The sequence below is a fragment of the Haplochromis burtoni genome, unplaced genomic scaffold (genome assembly GCF_018398535.1).
Source record: "Haplochromis burtoni strain Fernald_Lab_line unplaced genomic scaffold, NCSU_Asbu1 Contig_34, whole genome shotgun sequence".
Classification (NCBI taxonomy): Eukaryota; Metazoa; Chordata; class Actinopteri; order Cichliformes; family Cichlidae; genus Haplochromis; species Haplochromis burtoni.
Genome location: NW_024582395.1, coordinates 2,089,829 through 2,110,486, shown reverse-complemented (window position 1 = coordinate 2,110,486; position 20,658 = coordinate 2,089,829). Strand labels below are relative to the sequence as shown.

Here is a 20,658-nt window from a genome sequence, read left to right as displayed (position 1 = left end):
CAGTGAACCAGACCCCTTGCTGTAAAACATACATGCATCAGTAAGCTGCAGACGTTAATGAGCTACAGGAAACACACCAGCCCGTCACATCACAGCGCGGCCTCGCCATTGGTCTCCCCGGACGTCAGTCTGCCGGAGAGGGGGCGGGAGCAGGGAAATCGAGCCTGTGCTCTAGTTTCTCTTCTCACACAGATGCTGCCGCTGGGTCAGTGTCATGCCGTCTTTTAATAATAACAGAGTCAAAACAGCGACAGCGAGGAGAAGCTGGGGAAACACTCACATCAGCATTTCTGCTTTTTGAGACGAGCCAACGTGGACAATGTGACATAACCCAGCTGCAACTTCCGATTCAAAAAGATTAAACGCCCTTTATCCACCTTTTTATTCGTCTTTCACAACCTCTTCAGGGCTGCTATTGTCTCACTCACCTTTGACACAGCTGGCGGGCAGTCACCGGCTCTACTTGTGCACTTCATTGCGGTCATCCATCTGCGAGGAGGCCTGCGGTTTGTTGGTAAACACGAATCGGATCCCGACGGCAAGGACTCCATCTGGTGCATTGATGCACCCGTTTCAGTGGTGTAACGGTGAGGAGTCATTTTTGTTGTTGTTTTTTGTTTTGTTTTGCTAGTCTGTGACAATAATGAACAATACGTCCTATTATTTTAGTAGGATTAAAACAGAGATTTTAGAACAAGACTGACTCAGGCCAGTGCTTTCTAAATTTAGACATCCCCAGCGAGTGCAACGACAATGTGCAGGATCTTAACAAAGAGACACAAAATGAGTTGTCATAAGCTGTGTGCTCGGTGTTTCATTTGTTCTTAAAAGTGTCTCTAATAATGCCACAGCGATGACATATAAACACCCTATAAACGGACTAAATGTTAAACGCACGAAATCTAGTTTCGTTAAATAGACTAATGTAAGCAGACAGCTTCATAGTAGTGGTATTAGTGATAAGTGATTTCTTGTCCACAAGCAGCTCTATACTTCGTCCTGTCCAATAAGTCAAAGTCCACGGAAAAGAAAAGTATTAACAGCAAAAGTTAGAAGTGCTGAGTGAATACTAGAAAAATAGAGAAGGACTGTTAGAGCTGCAGTAATTAGAAGATTAATCCGCAGCAGTATTAATAAAAAATCTTTTTTTGAAGCTGCAATGTGCACATCACCCAGTTCTAGCTTCTCAAACGTGAAGATTTGAATTATTAATTTGAAGCTTGGATGCATTATTTTTTGGCTGTAAGGCTTTTGCCACGACTGTCTGATATTTTATAGACGCAACAATCAAAGAAAATGACCAATAAAGAAAGTTATCATAAGCTGCAGCCCTATAGATTACAACATGTTATAAACGTTGTAATCTACCTAAATTAATACACTATCCACCAAAAGGGCGATTAGGCAATCAGAAATTTGGTCAGTTTTTGTATTGATTTGTAGGTTAAGAGTCTACCTGATCAATAAAAACCTTTATTTTGGCCTAAACTCACTCCAGAGAGTTACCCAAGACCGGTCATTGTGCTCTTTGTATAATGTTTTGCCTCTCTAGGTAATCTTGTTTGCTCTGACCCTATCTACAGTCTCTCACTTACACTCTTCACAGCTTCAGCTGATTATCTTCCAACAGGCCAAAAGTGTGAACAAAAGCAGTCACACTTAAACAAAAATAAAACCCTTCATTCCAGTGAAATTGTCTTTCAGTGTTTCTTTGTCATGGTGAGACTGGGTGAAGATGATGGATTGGGGTCTTTTTCCTCTGACTTTGCCTGTTTGAATGCACAACTACAGCAGCCTCCTCAGTGGACTGTTGGTGTTCAGACAAGAACAATTACTCCCTTTGTGCAGCAACTCGGCTGCCATTCATATTGGAAATAATACACACACACACACACAGTATCAAAGAGTAACATTCTGCTGGAAAAATGAAGCAGTAACAGGCAGCCGCAACTCTGTGTGTGTGTCAGTGTTTCTGTGATCGTGCCTATTCATTCTACTGTTTATATGTGACACATGTCGTGCTTTCATGCATGTGATGGGGAGATTTGTGCCCCAACCTACTTTCGTCTTGAAAACAGCAGCAGCCATGCAGGCAGGCCTGAGTGATTCCCCCCTATGTGAACTGCTGAATATTTGATGGGAAGCTCAGTCTTTAGCAAAGGCAGCAGCAGCAACAGCAGCAGAAAGCAGTTTTGTTTGAACACGACATATATAGGACAAAACCCCAGCAGGCATCTCATAGGAGCTGTCAGGGAAACTGCAATAGTCGAGGTATTTTACAGCTCGATCAAATCTCAGAGGGAATTTCCTGCCTTTTTGAAGAATAACTCGAGAATCTCTCGGATTCTCTTTGTCCTGAAATGAGAACTTTCATTAGCTAACCTTCAGCCGCTTTCTGCATCTACTACTCCATGGCAACGGCACGCCTCATAAGATTGTTGATATATAGGTCACTGGTCATGCAAGACTTCAACCAAATCAAAAAATCACTTAATATAGCTGCTCTCCCCGCATACAAAGGTGGAGGAGGGAAATGCGACGGGATGTGACATGGTGCGCACGCACAAAGGTTTGAATGCAAATGCCCTAGATTTGGATTGTGAGTCTGCTCAGGTGATTTGTGTCATCAGCAGGGCAGTGACATGAATACAGGAGCTGACATTTACACCATTCTCTCTCACTGTGTGTGTCTCTTTGTATGCTGATGATCTTTGTGAGGCAGATTGTTTGACATGTGTAAAGAGGATGAAGTAAATTCGATCGCCTTGCATCTTTCTGTGTCCTCGGTTATATTCAGGGAATGCAGCATCAGTCTGATCCATCCACCTAATTGCAGTGTAAAAAAAATAAAACTTAATTATGAGAGAGTAAACATCTGCAATTAAAAATAAAGGGTGTGTCTTCATTTCAAAATGTGAGAAACATAGTTATCTGACATTTTATGTAGTAGAAATTTCTCTGTGTCAGATCTAAATAGAGGTGTGACAATAGTGAGTTGAAATTGTGGAACAGAAAATATTAGTAATGCATGCTTTCAGCAGGACTGTTTGAATATTTGGATTTCTCCAGTGTGTTTTATTCTGGGCAACAATATGATGGAAAAGGGAACACACTGACTTGTAGAACAACCAAAATGTACAAAAAAAAAGGACTTAATGATTTATTCAACATGATCTGAAATGAGTGACTGAGGCCTTAAACTCAAGAGGAAAGTGTTTAGTCCAGTCAGAGCCCTGTTTTTCTTTGTGAAACCCTGGTTACCATAAGACCCGAAAGTTACACCCCTTTTTTAATCTGTTTATAATTATGAATTGTCTAGATGACCAAAGAGGAGAATTTGTGCACAAAAGCATTTGCAAGTAGTCACTTGTCATAAAACTTGTCAGAGGACTAGTGGAGCTGTCTCTCACCATCTCTACCCCTTTTCTAGTCATACAGGAAATAGAGAGTGTGAAAAAGACAAGAAAACTAAATTGTGACAAAGTGTGAAAGCCAGTGAGCAATCAGTATAATTACTTTGCATGTCTTTGTAAGGAGACATAGCACATAAAAGGCTATCACCGGCAAGAATATGGGAAAAATATTTGGTAGGTGATTGGACAAACCTGCTGTTCTATCAGCTGTTGCTAAACCAAAGTAACTTTGACCTTTTATGTCAGTTGTTTCTCGTAGAATGATGTTAGCTGTGATCGCACAGACCTCACAAAAATCAAGCTCTGTAGTGAAGGCCTACCTTTAATAACTGGTAGCGGGGGATGACAATGACAGTAGCTGTATAGCACATTTCATTACACGATGAGAGGGATACTTATTGTTGGGTATTTAGTACAATGGTTTCAAATAGAGCTTAATAGGCCTTTATTAGTTAATTGCACATGTGTTGCATGGGCACATTTGATGAAAAAAGTGTTGTATGTGAAAGATATTTTTTGAAAAGGAAGGAGCATTATTAAAAATATTGTGGATTTTATTTCACCTCTTACATTTTTAAATCTCTCAAAATCTTTGTCAAATCCTGTCAGCTGTGCTACAGTTTACAACCCTGATGCAAGTTCTCGCCAGTCAGTCACATGAATAATCATAAGGCTGGCTGGTTTTGTCCCGTTTAGACTCTTTTCAGGCATTTGTGGCTTTTTGGTTAAAAATCTGGCTCAAACCTTAGTGTATCTACCATTGATTGCTTCTGGCTGAGTGAAGTGGTGGAACTTGATTTTGCAGCCATCAACGATCCTTGATTAATAGACACGCTCTGCTTGTTCAGCACGAGTGGAACCAAGAGGCGGATAGTATTGATCCCCTGATACTGCTGTTTCCACTGTGAGGCGGGAGAGGCGTCAGATAGAAATGTCAGTCTATTACTTTGGCTGCGGGAGTAACTGGAAATATCCTCATTGATTAAAAAGTGGTGCTGGAAGAAAATAATACCCACGAAAATGAAACTGGTAAAGATCTTCATCTATTCTGTTCATCCATCTCTTCAGTAAGTTGACCCATTCGGCTTTTCTTGAATTTCTGTTAAATAAACATATTTTTATAATGGTGGATGCTTAAATTAAAAATGCTCAGCCTCTCAAAGGTTGTGCTCCTTGTGAGCCAAAATCTCAGGTTTCAGGTGCTCTAATGCTCAGTTTTTGGGTGTTTTTTATTTATTTATTTATTTAAATCCTGGCTCTAGGTGATGTAAATGAGAGCTAATATCATCTGTTGGTACAGAAGCCCAGCTCTTCTATGGAATAAATATTTTGTTTGTTACAGGCAGAAAATAATAGGAAGGTGGAAGGGGCTGTACCAAGGACCAGTACTGAAATTTTACAGTCACACTGCTAACCAGATGACACAGTTTGGTCAAGTTAAAAAAGCCCCAGTTATGGAAAAACATGTAGTACCTAATTGGCTGTCGAAAATGTCCTTGTGACAGCTTTTGTCACTTGCAGATATCTGCAGTTTCTCTTAGTTTGTATCAACTTGTCTGCAAACGCTTGCTGCAACCACTCACCAACCAGTCACCAACCAGTCTGGGAGTACACATTTCCCTTGGGACCTGCGGTTGGGTCACAACACCACTTAAGAAGCCTCTTAAAGGTAAATATCAATCATTTGGTCCTCTGAGGCATACATAGCTCCTCTCATAGAGTCTAGAAGTTAAAATGAAATTAAATATGGTGCTGAAAATCGGTCTTTCCTATGATGATGGAGGGCTTGTCAGTCCAGCACGGGATTAGTAAACACAGACAAATAACACACGAACATCCACAGACAGAGCAGAGCAGACGGAGTGGGTGTTAAATTTGTTTCAGGCTAAGTTTGTTGCAGTTTGTTTTTACATTAAATTTGTTTCCATGTGTGTGCCCTAGAAGGCCAAAAGTGTCTCTGTGAAAGAGCACACGGGCTAAGTTCACTGATTAGCGCCTTGTCTCTGGGTGAATATGCTAATCAGTGAAATCAGCTGCTGCGATGTCTGATGAAAATGAAAACCTGCAGACTCTCTCAGCTTTCTGCCTTGTTGCTGCTCTAATCTGGACATGAGAAGCCTGAGTGCGACGAGTACTGCGTGAGCTCCACTTCACTATCACTCCCTGGGTTAGCATGACCCTGATCTCACAAAGCTCCTTCTCACATGCTGACTTCTCATTACTCACTCAGATGCACAAAACACATAGTGTGCTCTCTGCGTCTCTGTTTATCTAACTTAAAAACAGCTTGTCAGTTCATGCTTGTGTGGATTTAAGGTTATTTCCTGTTTATTATTTTATTAATGTATATAAAGGTCAGACTTTAGACTGATTTAGTTATTGGGATAGCAAAACTGGATAGCACCTAATTCAAATACTGGGGGGGTATTATCAGTCGATTATCGGTAGTTTATTTACACAAATTGTTCATTTTGAACTTAATGTCCTGTTTTTGAGCATAAGTCACTGTTTCCTGCTGCTTTAAGAGTCAGCTCAGAATTTTCTGTCTTTTTTTTTCTTTTTTACAGAACACAGCTATGTGCTCCGTTGCATGTTATTATTGAAAACAGCTTGTCAAGCAGAGATCTGGTTACATAGCTCTCCATTTGTGGAGATTTCACCACATCTTCCTCTGCAGCTATGCCCTGGAGTCACACTACCAGGCTTCACAATTGCTAATGAGTCCTCATTTGTTTGGGGATTTTGAATTATATGATATGCAGTTACGCTGGGTGGTGCTGTTGGCGATTAACCAACTGTTTAATCCTTTAGGGTAGATGCAGATGAGCAAATAAACAGTTAAATTAACCAGTTACTTACAGTTATTTCAAACATTTCAACCAAGGAGACTACAGTGGCTTTGGTATAAAAATAATAAACACCCCCGATCAAATACTGAAAACCGTGTGCGGGGGTGCAGCATCAAAGTAGGAAGGATAAATAAAGCATGGCACGTTGCATAGGTTACCATCTCTTCTGATTGGTTCATGCTGCAGTATTCTTCAAAAAATGTTCAGTGCTGCATTTGTGCTATATTTGCACAAGTATCAGCAGATTATATGGACACTATTGTCAAGAACAGGAAAGGTTACAGATTCACTGATTCTTGGTGTGTGAGTCTCAGAGTCTGAAAACTGCTTGTTAACAGACAAAACATTTGTTACATATATATGAAAGTACATTAAAACCATCACATGTGCACAGTGGCAGTCTAACCCACCCGCCTGTTGCGTTTAAAGGCTCGGGATGTGGATTCTGGTTGAGGTTCACAATGCAGGTCTGAGCCTCAGAAAAGAGATGAGGTTACAGGTTGCATTCAGTTTTTGTTTTGCGGTATATTCGTGTGTGTGTGTGTGTGTGTGGGTGTTAGTGTTAGTGTCAGGCTTTCAGTGTTTAGCTGTTTCATGCTATATCCTTCCTGTAAATTTGCTTTTGTTGTTGTTTTAGGGTGCTTCTGTGGTCTCGGACTCGTTTACTCCAACAAGTCGTGCACCATGCCGCCCATCACCTTCCAGGACCTACCTCTCAACATCTACATGGTGATCTTCGGGACAGGCATCTTTGTCTTCATCCTGAGCCTCATCTTCTGCTGTTATTTCATTAGGTGAGAGGCAACAGAATCGTACAGCAAGACCAAAGCCTTAATCCACTTCAAATTAGGGCAGAGTTTGTAGGAATTGTTTTCTCCTTGTTTCAAATTCTAGATGTGTTAACAGTTCACAGCAAAACAACATTATATAAATGATATATGACTCCTCTTGCATGTGGTGCTATTTATCTTTCAGAACTGTTTTGGTGAGAATTGCCCAGTTAGACATCTGCTTTCCCTTGATTAGAATTAAATAAGAGGAGTAAGGATAAAATTGTGAATTACTGAGTTATTGAACGGAGGTGGTGACACCAGCTATGAGCCAGGCAGCCCTCATTTGTCAGAGTGTGGCAGTGTCTCACCAAGAATTCACTGAATGGCTGTTGTGACCATAATGACCCACTCCTGATTCATACCTGAGGCGATCGTGGCTCAAGAGTTGGGAGTTTGCCGGTTCGAGCCCCGGCTTGGACAGTCTCGGTCGTTGTGTCCTTGGGCAAGACACTTCACCCGTTGCCTACTGGTGGTGGTCAGAGGGCCCGGTGGCGCCAGTGTCCGGCAGCCTCGCCTCTGTCAGTGCGCCCCAGGGTGGCTGTGGCTACAATGCAGCTTGCCATCATTGGAATTTTAACCTGGAGCGACCCTCAAGTTGGAAAATTGGAACAGCCCCACCAACCTCAACTTAACAATCTAAAACTTGATTTAGACTTCTGCAGAAAAATATATGGCCTAACTGACGACATAACCAGAAACTGCTTTCAACCCTACGCTGTAACCTTGCTTATCATTCAGTTGTTGAAGGCTGCGTTGATCCAACAGTAGTTATATTTCTCTAGAGGTGCATGTCAGGTTATGTAGGGTTTGAAAAGGAGTCTGAATCAGGCATAAGTTGCCCATGCAAACATTGGTAAACCTCTAAAACTTGTTGTGTATTTGTGTCTGGCTAAAGAAGTCATATGCAAAGGCTGTGTTGATGAACGTGGCGCCGTGATGTTTTTAAGTGCAAAAAGAAAATTCTTAAAAATCACTGCTCTGTACTGCGAGTAATGCATGAGTAATTCTACCTTGCTTAGGACCAGACGAGTTCTGTTTTTTGTAGGAACATGCTCAACTGGATCAAATGAAGTGCAGCATCAGGTTGGGGACCGCTGATGTAAAATATACCTGACTACAAGAATTTAGCTCACATTTTCAGAAAATGCTTCATAGTTTAATCAGATTCATAGTAAATGGACTTGTTCTCATAAATTGCTTAATCACCCATTCATACAAGCACTTTCTCCTAACTAAGTGCTTTCTATTGCACACAATCACACTCCGATGAATTGGAGCGCAATTTGGGCTTCAGTATCTTGCCCAAGGACATGCATGCAGACCAGGGCAGCCAGAAATTGAACCGCCAACCTTCCGATTAGTACATGATTCAGTTATACACTTATAAACATGCCAGAGGGATAATATTGACCCTATTAAGCAATAGGAAATAATGCAATGGGAAATATAAATGCCTGTAAATTATTTGTATACATTTATTTTAGTTGGAAAACAAATAAACACATAAAAGGTTCTCATGATAAATCATCAGGAAAAGTTAAGCATCTGTCATTGTAGGCATTGAATTCCAGCCTAAACCAAACTACGCCACCGAGACCAACATCGTAATCCCTAAATATCTCCACTGTAGAGACATTGTATGTGTGTGGAGGCAAGAAACACACTGTAGGAGGGACTGAGGTTAAAAAAGGAGGAACAGGGTGACCTATCCTGCTGTTGACTGTGAACTCCCTGATGAGTTGAGGATGGGAGGACGGGATGTGAGGCAACAGGAAGCCTCCCGTCACAATGTGTGAAGACAGCAGTGAGGAAAGGAGAAACTGTGTTCAGAATAAACACGGCATAAATAGTGCACAGTTGGAAAACATAAAGCCATCATACATGAAGGTCCACAGTGAACAAAAAGGAAACGTCAGCACCTGCTGTAGGGATTGTGTTTCATCTTGAGCTCTCTCTGGATGACTAAGCATCTGTTTTTGGAAAATTGCTTGATGTCTCATAATGCGGTGTGCTATTGCTGGACATTTAAATGAATTTGAAATGTTGTTCAAATTTTAGTGTTATCAAAATGCCAGAGAGTTTAAGACATTTTCTGTCTGGAAGACAGGCAGGACGAATGTGCTGTTCAGGAAATAAATCACAGAAAATAACGTTAGAATAAAGACGGACGTCAGCGAGAATCTTGATTCGCATTTGTGCAGATAACATCCCGCCTCTGTTCCTCAGTCGTTTTAATTCTTATAATTAAATATAATGGAAATCTAGTGAAATAAATTTCATCACTACACACCTAAATTAATCTAAACCTAAAGTTAATTTCCTTAAGACAAAATATTGTTATCCCAAAAGGCAATTCAGCAGAGGTGGCAAAAGTACACACATTTGTCACTTAAGTGGAAGAAAAGATTGTTGTTTTATAAAATTCTCTGGTAAAAGCTGAACCACAAGTGAAAAAGTACAGGCTCTGAAATATACTCAGTGTTCTTTGAGTATTTTAAGGTGTTTGCATCCACTCTTATGTCCAAACTACGACAATGTTTTTAAAAGAGGCCAAAAAACCCAATGAAATAACTAAAAAAATCATTGCATTTAAAAGCTGCTTTCAGCATCTCCCTTTTACACAAGGAGGTCACCACAGCAGATCCCTCCGCATGTTTGACTTGGTAGATTTTCTTTTTTATATACACCAGATCCTCCTTTTAACACAACCCCAATAGTGTTACTGCATCCTTCCAGAATCAAACTGGGGATCTTCTGCTTGTCAGGAAAATATGTAAACTCCTACACCACAGGAGAAGCTATTAAATGACGAAAATGTTTCTTTAAATATGTGCTCATTTGAGTTTAATGCTGGCAACATATTCCAGAAAGTTGGGAATAAGGGCGTATTTATGTCAGATTGTATCTACAAGCGTGCATCTCATTTCCTCCTCTGCTGCCTGAAAATAGTAACAAAGAAGTCCTGTTCTTTTGGTTATGTTCAAAAGGAAGCAGATTGTGTTTGATGCCTTTATTTCATCTTAATTTTTTCTTCTTTTAAAGAGATATACACTCACCACCCCTTTATAAACGTATAAGATACACCCTTTTGCCATCAGGAATGCCTTAATTCTTTGTGGCACGTATTGAACTAGTTGCTGGAAACATTTCTCAGAGATTTTGGTCTATATTAACATGGCAGCATCACACAGTCACTTCACATGTGTCAGCTGCACATCCATGATGTGAATCTCCTGTTTCAACACATCCTAAAGATGCTCTGCTTTATTTGAAGTCACCATCATTTTAAAGAAACGCATTTGAGATGACTTGAACTTTGTCGCGTGTTATCCTACTGGAAGCAGCCATCAGAAAGTGGGCATAGATCAGCGTTTTCTGAAATAATCAGCCCGGACCAACCGGCACTAACAACCAAAACCATGTTCAAAGTCACTGAAGTCAATTTTGATGCTCTGTTTGAGCTTCAGCAGGTTGTCTTGACCATATCCACATGGCTAAATGCATGTGGTTGAAGGATTCAATATTTGTGCTCAGGGGCAGTTGAACAGGTGTACCTAACAAAGTGACCTAAAATGTACGCATACATATAAAAAAATTTCTTTTTAAAAAAGAAGAACTATCATTGAGTAATTCTTTTAAACTTAGTGTTTGCACCAAAAATGGAAGTGATATCAAAATCAGTAGCAATAGTGATAATTATGAAAATAATAACACTAATGATAGGCGCACACACACACACACACACTGTAATACTGCGGCACCACAGAACAAGAAGGAAGGCCATTATTACAAGCTGTCCTAACAATGACAAGTATAGCCGATGTTAAAAAACAACAACTATGCACTAATGGGTAAGAAAAAACAAAAAATAAAAAACAATCATAAAGCAGCATGAAAATGATAATTCATAAACCACCATCCTCTGAACAGATTCATTACAAACACTAATGGAAAGCGTTTGAGGCGTGCATTTTTCCTCTGCGTCTCTCGCTGATGTGCTTGCTCCCTAAAGCGAACCCTAGCTCTAAATGGACTTTGTGGCGAGATTAATCTTTCACTTTTTGTATTCAAGATCTGGAATAACTTTGAGCCTCAATCATTAAGATCACCAGCTATAATGATAAATTGTAAGTGGTAAATATTTGTTTCAGTTTGGACTGACTCATGTTCACATGCTGAAGACACACTTCTTTGATTGAAAATGTTTTCTGTGACCTGGCTTCACCACTAAATTGAGCATCAACTCTGTCTGAAAAAGCTCAGATCCTTCCTGTTTCTCTTAAAGCCCTTTCTGAAGGATCGTAACCAGCGACTCACTTCCTTTGGCTCCATTAACATGCTGAAGGTACTCTTGGGTGGGAGTGTGATTGTGAATTCATTTATAGACCGAGTGATTCATAACATGAATACTGAGTGATGAAAGGCGCTCTGTGTTAGGGGGCAGGTCTCCTATTATCTCTTTCAGACAGGCTCTTTTCTTAATCCTGTGTGTCATCGTGTTTGTGATGTACAGCTGTAACATTAGATTGAGACCTAAAAATCTATGCCCGCCCACCACTATTAAAACTGTTCTAATTTTTAAGATGCGGTGGTTAAAGTTTGCTAAGATTTAGCTTTCTTTAGCAAATACACGCCACTTCTTGCACAGAGTCGAGAGCTGTACCTGTAAAGTACAAGGCCGAAAAGACACAAGTGTTCCACACCAAGGGCACGCCAAAAATATCACAACTTTAATTACTTCCCCATCTGGTCTTACAGTGCAGTACAGGGTTTGTACTCAGCAGCACAGCAGCTAGTCAGAGAGATATTTTAAGATCCACGAGGATCAAGAGGGAGGTGGTAATGTGTTTTTGTCCAGACAATAGAATGACTGAGGAGAGATATTAAGCTGTTAAGTGAATGGCTTTCTAAAATAAACTTTAATTTGCTGGGAGAGATCTTGGAGAAAACCCCAGAAAAACAACAAGAACAGCAACAGACAGTTAATTTGAAAACATGGAAATATAAATGGTTACTCATCTACACCAGCCTTTTACATCCAAACTGTGCATCTAACAACAGTTTAGTCTCAAACTGAGCTTCTTAAACCTCGTCTGTCATCATTAAACTGACGTCATCTCGCTTGCATACACTCTGAAGACGGATTGAGTTTAGCAAAAATGATGATATGATGATTATATCAGAAATGCTACCGCAGCAAGAAGGGCATGCTTGAGGTCATCTACTGTGAAAACAGAGATGCAGTCAGCGGTTTTTCTAGCTGTCCTTGGTGTCAGATGATGACGCTTGCACCGGGGGATGGCGGGGTTCAGCACCACGGCTGTGCTTGCTCACATGTGGTGCAAAAGAGCCCAGATACTGGGGTAATCCAGGTTTATCACGTCTTTCAGTCGTCTCAGTCTGTCCAGGTTGATCTGTTGAGTGCCAGATGTTCAAAATAGTTGGTACTTCCTGTGCAGCAGACTTTAGGTGTAGTCAAGCAAGTCGTTGGCAGCCTCGGGGTAGTTATTTTTTAACCTCTATTGAATGAATGGGGAGAGATCCATAACCTTTATTTCAAAGGTCTCCAGGATATAAAAAAGGTTACTTATGGAATACATGGAAATGAAAACCTCTTCAAATGGTTTCCGACTTTGCCCCAAAAATAAGAGTTACAAAACTTTTTTTTTCTTCTGATACGCATGCAGAAAGTTACACGATACTACTGCTTCGTTAGTCGAGAGTGCTGACCTCAACCTCTCTGGTTTCACTTTACTGATAAAAAACCATGCTAATAATGTAATGTACATTTATTTATATGCCTACTACGATAGCAAGTAGATATGCCTGCTGTGCACACGTTTCCCAGTTTGAATGTTGACTGGCAATTATTAAATTCTCCTTTCCTTTTTGAGGAATCTGCTCTCTCTCTTTCTGTCTCTCTCTCTATAGCACCTCTTTTTCCTATCAGCAGCTTGTTTTCTGGGCTTGGAAGGGTAGATGTAGGTCAGTCATGTGGTTACCATGGCTTGTCTAGCAAACGCGGTTTTTGGCCACTGCTGCTTCCATGCAGATTAGTCTTGGAAAGGATCTCAGCCCGGGGGATCTGATCTTCCCAAGAGATCATCTTTTTAAGGCACAAGATGTTGGCAGTGCTTTGTTTTTTTAAATATACCTTTTGTATGGCGTCCATGTTTGTACCCCATCGAGCATGGCGAAGACAGATTACCACAGTGTATGCACCAGTCTTGATGCCAACTTTCGGGTATTACAAGACTGTAGTTGGAGGAGCGTGCGAAGCCAAAATGGGTGAACTTTGGTTGGAACACCATTCGTTAAGAAGGGGGAAGGAAAAGAGACTGTTTGCCTTAGGAAGCCAAAGGCATGGTATTTATGTTTAGGGCATGCTGTATGGACTCTTGGCTTAGTGCAGTCTTGGAGTCATGGTGGAGCTCACAGATTTGGCAGCTTCTCATTTTTGTTTGGGCCTGTAACTGTTTTCTGTCATTGTTGCACTCCAGGTATACTTCATCTTTGAGTCCATGTCGGAGTATCTTAACATCGACCAGGAAGGACTCTAAGTTTCCTGTGATGACTCTTGGTTGGTAATACTTGCTTGGTCTGGACCTTTACAATTTTAACTCTGCTCGGATTGATGTAGAAGTACTGATCCTTGTGCTACTCAGTTGCTTATGGTGGTGGTCTTTTCAGCTGTGTTAGTTTGAGTTTTATGTTCTCTGATGTTCTGCACATAAGAGGGGCTCTTCATTTTCCCCAGGTTATACTGACAAAGGACTTTATGTCACAGAAGACGGCCTGTGCTCACTCGACCTTTTAAGACTCTCATGAGTATTTTTGGTATTTTTAGCTGGGGTTTTTTGAATGAAAGATTTGTGTCCAACTCCCTTTAATGAGGAATTCCACCTGATTGGTATGGATAGTATCTTTTTTTTTATTTACGTAAAAGTCTCTGTGTAGTAGGGTTGGAATTATTGATTAAGTTGTTTCTGGCTAATCAATTTATTGCTCTGTTTAAATCATATCAGGGAATAGTGACAGAAGGTAGCTGGAATCTTCTACACAAAGTGGAATGCCAAGGAAACTAGCCAATTTATACAAACTCATTTAAAAAAGTGTTCAAATATCCAGCCAGAATTATGTCAGAAGCTTGTTCATGACTAGCAATTTAATTAAATTTAACATTTAATCAAATATTAGTGGGGGTGTATGTATATATTTGAGCCTGAATGTATACTTTTGATTGATTGGATAAAATCCAAAATAAATTAAAATTTGAAATTGAAATGATCAAAAGTCCAAAATTATCATGGCATTCATGCCTTTTTCACCACTGCTGTATCCTTAAAATCTGAATGATATTCAGTATTAAAGACTAAGCTAAGTAACTTTTTAATTTTTGTCAGTTAAAGTTTATGAAAATGTTTCTGATGCGATTATTTTAATGCAACTGTAGCAGATTAGCAGATCAATTTATTAACCAAGTAATCGGCTTGGAATTAACTGTAAAAAGTATTTCAAACATATATTTCAAAGGTGTAGCAATGCGAGCATTTAACCGTGTTTTGTAACACTGTAACGGGTCTCATATTTGAGCACACAATAAAGCAGGACATGGCATGAGAGGCTTTGACGTTTGTCGAGAGGAATTTTAAGTCTTGCAGATGTTGCTGCACAATGGTTAGAGGGAAACACAGAAATCTCTGTCATGGCGCCCCTTTCACCCACTTCACATCATTATTCGAGCATGGGAAACCTCAACAAGAAAAACGTGTATCCTCACATTGTTCACGTGGAAAAATGTTAGGAGTAACTGTTCTAAACACTACAACCAAATTTCATTAACAATGAAAAAATTGTCAGTTCTTTACTGTAAGCGCTGAATCACTGCTTAGGGGGATATCATCATAGATAAACATTTAATTTGTTCTCAGATGTTGTCGCTGCACGTACTTTCAGGCCCAATTTACGGACAGCGACAGACATTTGGTCCATGTTCGGTTGGTTCAAAAACAAGAGGCCAAAAATAACCTCTTGAATAGACACTGCTCGCCAAGTGATAAAGATCTCTCCATTGTTGGTTTCAGGGGTGGTGCGGAGTTTCAAAGAGGCAACATACTCATTAGCTTGTTTGTGCATGTGTGTGCGCATAAGTGTGTGTTAGCATTTTTGAATGTAGTTGCATGATTACTTAAGTGAGTGAACAATGTGTCTGTGTGTAATTATCCATAAACACTGTCCAAACTATTTTTTAATCTGAGACCAACAACCTGATGACAAGACGTCAGTTAAAAATCGAGTTTTATGTGTAAATATTCTATTTTTGGTCTACTCTATTTACTTTAATCAAGTGGTTGATACATTTTTTATTAAAGTTTATTAGTACTGGGAATATATGCGAGTATATGGCATGAACTGATGCCATACACCTCAGTATTTTTAGCATAAGCTACAATTTGAAATCCCTGTAAGACTAAAAAATACATAAACCACAGCTACAGATACAGAAACTGATTAGGAAACTACAGGCAGAACAAATAAAGAGCACAAACAGTAAGAATGCATCAAGAAGCACCCATTCATGGCTAATTGCCTTTTTAAAACTGTTTAATTAACTTTGGGTTCTGCATGTAAGAAATCCCAATGTTGGATTCACATGAGAGTACCTTACAGTTCCTTTTGGACATTCAGTGTCTTTCTGAGCCTGAAACTCTTAAGTGGAACCACAAGGGACAATTATGCAATCTTGCTCTCATAACTGTGTGACTAACTGTGTCATTAAGGGCCCGCCTGTTGTAGCTACTGACTATGACAAGAAGGTTACACAATAAGTTAAATATGAAGAGATTGCAGGAAGATCATTAAGCTATTTTCAGCATGAAATTGTCTCTAATAAGTCTAAGCATCAGTAAGCTTGCTTTTTCAACCTTGTCCCACATTGACATGCTTCTCAAAAACCATTTGCACATTGTCTATTTTTTCTGGTTGCATACAGAAAATATGAGCAGTCAATATGATACCATATATTTGTGCAGACAGTACTTCACTAGCTCTTTAAAGCCAAGCGTATTGTATTTGATACATGTGTTTTTGTGAGTTTTTGAGACTTCTACATCATCAGCGTGACCTTTTTTGGCCCTCAAAAACTGATATAAATTGCATGACACATTTTTAATGACTAAATTCCAAAAATATGGCTAATGTAGCAAATGTGATACAAATTAAAAGTCATACATGCAGATTCAAATCTGATATATTTTTTTTTATATTTTTTTGTCTAAAAGGTACAACAAACACTCCATTATCAAAAAATTAAGGATTTCTGGCAGTTAGTTCATGGTTATATAGATATTTATAATCTTGATTATTTTTGGAGGCTTTTTGCTGTTATTTGATCTTACAGTGAAGATTAGATAGAAAAGTGGGGAAACAGACAAAGCCTCAAGTCAGAGTTGAACCCAGGCTACTAAATTTAACCTCAAGGTATGTGGTTGCTTAGTAACATCGGGGCTAAACCAGCAACCCTAGATATTTATTGAAAAAGTTAAGGATGTTAATAAAAGTCTTATGAAGAGGGAGCTTTTATCTGTTTCCTTATTTCCTGCCATATATACATCATTACAGTGAGCACATTAAGGGGTCTATCCCATCTTGGATCTGCATGATGTCAGAGTCACACAGAGAGAGCACAGCAGCCCACCCAACTGCTTCTTAAACCTTTTGTTTGGGAGGGGGAGCCAATCAGAAGAAAATTAGGGTCCACTTTAAAGTAAACAAAGATTATTTTGATCAATGAATCGTGCAAATCTATTTAAAAATAAAAATTTGCCTCTAAAAAAGAATTTAGATTTTCTTACAGGTGTACTTTAAGACAGAAACCAAGAAATGCATGCACACTGTGGTTAAAGGAACATTCTTTAAGGAACAAATTGCCAAAGTTTATTTGTGTGTTTCTCCGCTCATCCACAGCAAACTACGACACCAAGCACAGAGTGAGCGGTTTGGATACAGAGAGGTAAGACTGGTGTTGATAATTTAAGATATTTAGGCTGTTAATTTTTTTAAAAGCATTACTTTAAAAAATATCTTGTGTTATTCCTACAGGTAGTTTTAAAAGGAGATCCAAAAAAGTTGAGTCTTCATGGGGTAAGAATGAAATTTACATTTCTACCTGTTTGCATTCAGCTTTAAGCTGTTGACTCAGGATAATTTAATCTAACGACTGTCCTCTCCCGCTTCCTTCCGTCTGTCACTCACGCAGCAGACGTGCGCTGTGTGTCTGGAGGACTTCAAAGTGAAAGACGAGCTGGGAGTGTTGCCATGCCAACATGCTTTCCACAGGAAGTGAGTAGAGCACAGTGGAGTCTTTCTTCACACTCGCTTGCCAGTTTGCACCTGCTAGGGCTTGGTAAAGTGAAAATGGTCACGTCTGATGTGAAGTCCATTGATCAAAAGTTAAATGGAAATTTTTGGTGGAGTACTCGTCATCATTCATTCATGTCTTGGTTCCTGCTGAGGATCCCAGCATGCACATCAGACCGAGCTGGTCTGAAGACCTTGCAGAGGAGGCAAAGCTATATCCTTGTGCTTTCAGTTGTCTAAAATTGAAATGCTTCTTAATGTGAGAAGGTTTTTTTTTTTTTTTTACTGGGTTCTGTGAGAAGAGTTTAAAAGCAAAGAGGCCTTATCAGAGGAGCAATTTGATATTCTGGGCTAGCAGCCTTGGGCTACAGTAGTTTTGGTATAAATTGCTAAACATTCTCTACTTCATGGTTTAACTACAGTCAAAGGCAGCAGGACATTATTTTTGTTTCTTAAGACTCTCTTACAGAAAGATAGAACTGAAAAAGCTCTGTGAGTCAAATATTGCAAGTAAACAACCATATGTGGGTTGCTGCTATTGCCTAAAGACACTTGTGTCAAGCATTACTGAGATGACACTTGCATTAGGAGATAGATGTTGCAGAGGTGGCGCAAACAAACTTATCTGTGTGGGGGTTTACCTCTCATATAGGACGTGGGTTTTTGTTGTTGTTGTTGTTGTTTGCTTGTTTTTTTTAATTTTTTTTTTTTAACTTTTCCAGTGGTTTGTTGAGGTTTAGGCACCAAAACGGCTTTGTCAGAGTTATGTCACTTTTCTAGGTTTCAAGGATACCAAGTCCATTAGAGGGGACCCAGGATCATTAATATTCTTGAACACTTCTACACTTCATGCAAGTTTCCGAATAATCGGCTTCGGTGCAGCCTTTCATTTATTCCCCTCTCTAAAATGAGCCATAGCTCCTCCCCTTTTAATTCTTCCTTTTTCTGATTGGCTCCAGCTCACAAACAGAAGGTCTGAACTGCAGACACGTGGAGCTGCTGTGCTCACAGCCAGAGCTGCATGTATCTGCCGATTTTTAGGATCATCTGAAGCCTGAGCTGTTGGCAGACAGGTATTATTTGTATATACTCAGATCCCATTATTTGAAACTCTGGTCTTGTTTAATATAAGCATCCTTCATTTATTGCACACAGCTTTAGTTGGATCAATTCAGATGGCCAAAGAGATTTCTTGGTTTTAAAACATGACTCTAGGAACAGCTTGCACAAGTGACCAGTCCAGCTGTTTTCTCAGTAAGGAGAGCTTCAGTAAGATGTAGCATACTTAAAAATCTATTACCATGACCACTGGGAAAACTGTGGGGAACCTGATTCCATCCAAAAGTAACAGAACCTTCATACTAGCACCAGCAAAGCTAAAGCACATTCTGCTTGTCCATCCCGTAAACTGTAAAACCGACACATTGGGGAGACTGTGCATACGTCTATTTTCGGTCCAACTTTCTGCAGTCTTGTCATCACTGTGAGACGACCAGCACAGGCTCCAGGAATTAACGGCCCCCAGCCTAGAAATAGTTTCTGCAAATGCTGCTTACGCATGAATGGCGGCAGCATCGCATTTTGATTGCTGGTGTAAGTGAGTTCTAAAGGGCTCTCACATACTCATGCATGGGTCATAAGCTTGCCACTCTGTGAAAAAATGACTAAGCTGTTAAACATTGAAGATTTTGTTGAAGTTAGTCCAGCTTTCTTTTTCCTCATTCCTGTCCTGTCTGTGTTCCTCTATACAGGTGTTTGGTAAAGTGGCTGGAGGTGCGCTGCGTCTGCCCCATGTGCAACAAACCCATAGCCGGCCCGCCCGAGCAGCACCACAGTATAGGAACTCTGCTGGATGAACTGGTATAACCTCTCAGCCTCAACCAGCCTGGTTGGGTCGCCGACGCCCGGCCAAACTAGCTGGTGTGAGTTACAGACCATCAGGAAGAGGGAGACCGCTTTGCTGTTTAAACACGGCAAAGCACAAAAATGAACTGAAGGATGCTGTTGCCTAGCAACAATCTCCATGATAGCAACACAACACCTTGTGGTTGAGATTATCTTCAGCCGCCCACACATCACTCCAGCCCTCTCCTTTCACGATCCCGTTCTACATGCCTTTTCTCCACGTCCCTCACATCCTCTCTTGTTGGTTCGACTGAGGTTAACAACAGCACTGAACGGAGGGCAGTTTTTTCTCACTGAAGTGGACAAATGAGTGTTGATGAACAGCAGTGCTCGCAAGAAGATGCCGATCCCCCCTGAGTGTGTATCAATGCTGCCTGTCATGTGCTACCTGGGGTTAAATATTATCCATATTGGCTGAGTTATTTAAAACTCAAATGGGAAACATTATTCCAGTACGTGGCACTCCATGAATTTTTTTCAGTTGACAAGTTTTGAGACAAAATTATAGTTTGTGTTTGACATTCCCAGCAGTAGCTCAAGGTCAGTTTTTAAGATGCAGTAGAAAAGAAGAACAAACTGCAGCCGAGGAGAAAAAATATCACTGTAGCAAAGAGGGCTTAATAAAACTAAGAAATACTTTTTTTATGATTAAATTGAGGTCATGCTGCTTAAAATTCAAGGAAACGGTTATTCATATTGCATTTATTCAGATGAACTCAGAACAGTGGTAGAAAAAGAGCGGGACATGAAGCTGCCCTTGCTCACATGTAGCACGCAAAAGGTGATGAATTTACTAGAAATGTTCTGAAAGGCTGAGCTGAGGCGTGGTGCCTAGGTTTAATGTGCAGAAGAGCCGTTTGCTGTGAATCCTCCAGACAGTTGGCTGCTCTATATATAGAAAAAAGTCCAGGACTGCCGAACGTTTGTAAAAACAGCCTTCGAGATGCAGCTCCAGCTTTCGTCCATGTGTGGTAAACGTCTGCATCAAGTCTCTTACAAACCAGTTATTTCTGATATAACGTCTAAAATCCATACTGGTGCCAACCTCTACAGTACCACAGGCTCTAGCTGTTTTCTGTTGTTGTTGTTCAAGGGGATGTTTTATTGTCCTGTTGTGTTCTCATGTTAATATAGAAGGAACACATCCTGACGTTCACGGTAACAGTGTTGGTGAAATGTGTTGAAAGGTTTTTTATTTTTAGGTTTTGCACTTTGAATTCAGACACACACACACACACACACACACACACACACACACACACACACACACACACACACACACACACACACACACACACA

The 20,658-nt window shown here is 40.1% G+C and overlaps 1 protein-coding gene across 2 annotated transcripts; it reads left to right on the top strand.

Moving 5' to 3' along the window:
• Positions 1-178: 178 nt before the first annotated feature.
• On the top strand, positions 179-20,620 carry rnf122 (ring finger protein 122). Of its 2 annotated transcripts, none has more exons than XM_005919057.3 (6): positions 179-587; positions 6,900-7,056; positions 17,062-17,107; positions 17,197-17,238; positions 17,357-17,436; positions 19,206-20,620. In XM_005919057.3, the coding sequence occupies exons 1-6, from the start codon at positions 563-565 to the stop codon at positions 19,318-19,320; spliced, it is 465 nt and encodes a 154-aa protein (XP_005919119.1). In that variant the 5' UTR covers positions 179-562; the 3' UTR covers positions 19,321-20,620. The 2 variants fall into 2 exon arrangements, with proteins under 2 accessions (XP_005919119.1, XP_005919118.1); XM_005919056.3 differs by having other exon boundaries at positions 180-587; positions 17,354-17,436.
• Positions 20,621-20,658: the final 38 nt, after the last annotated feature.

Coding starts and splice junctions, on each gene's coding strand:
- rnf122 (XM_005919056.3), top strand. CDS start 563: ATGCACCCGTTTCAGTGGTGTAACG. Junction 17,239..17,353: donor AAAAGTTGAGTCTTCATGGG/GTAAGAATGAAA, acceptor TCACTCACGCAG/CAGACGTGCGCTGTGTGTCT. Junction 17,437..19,205: donor CAACATGCTTTCCACAGGAA/GTGAGTAGAGCA, acceptor TCCTCTATACAG/GTGTTTGGTAAAGTGGCTGG.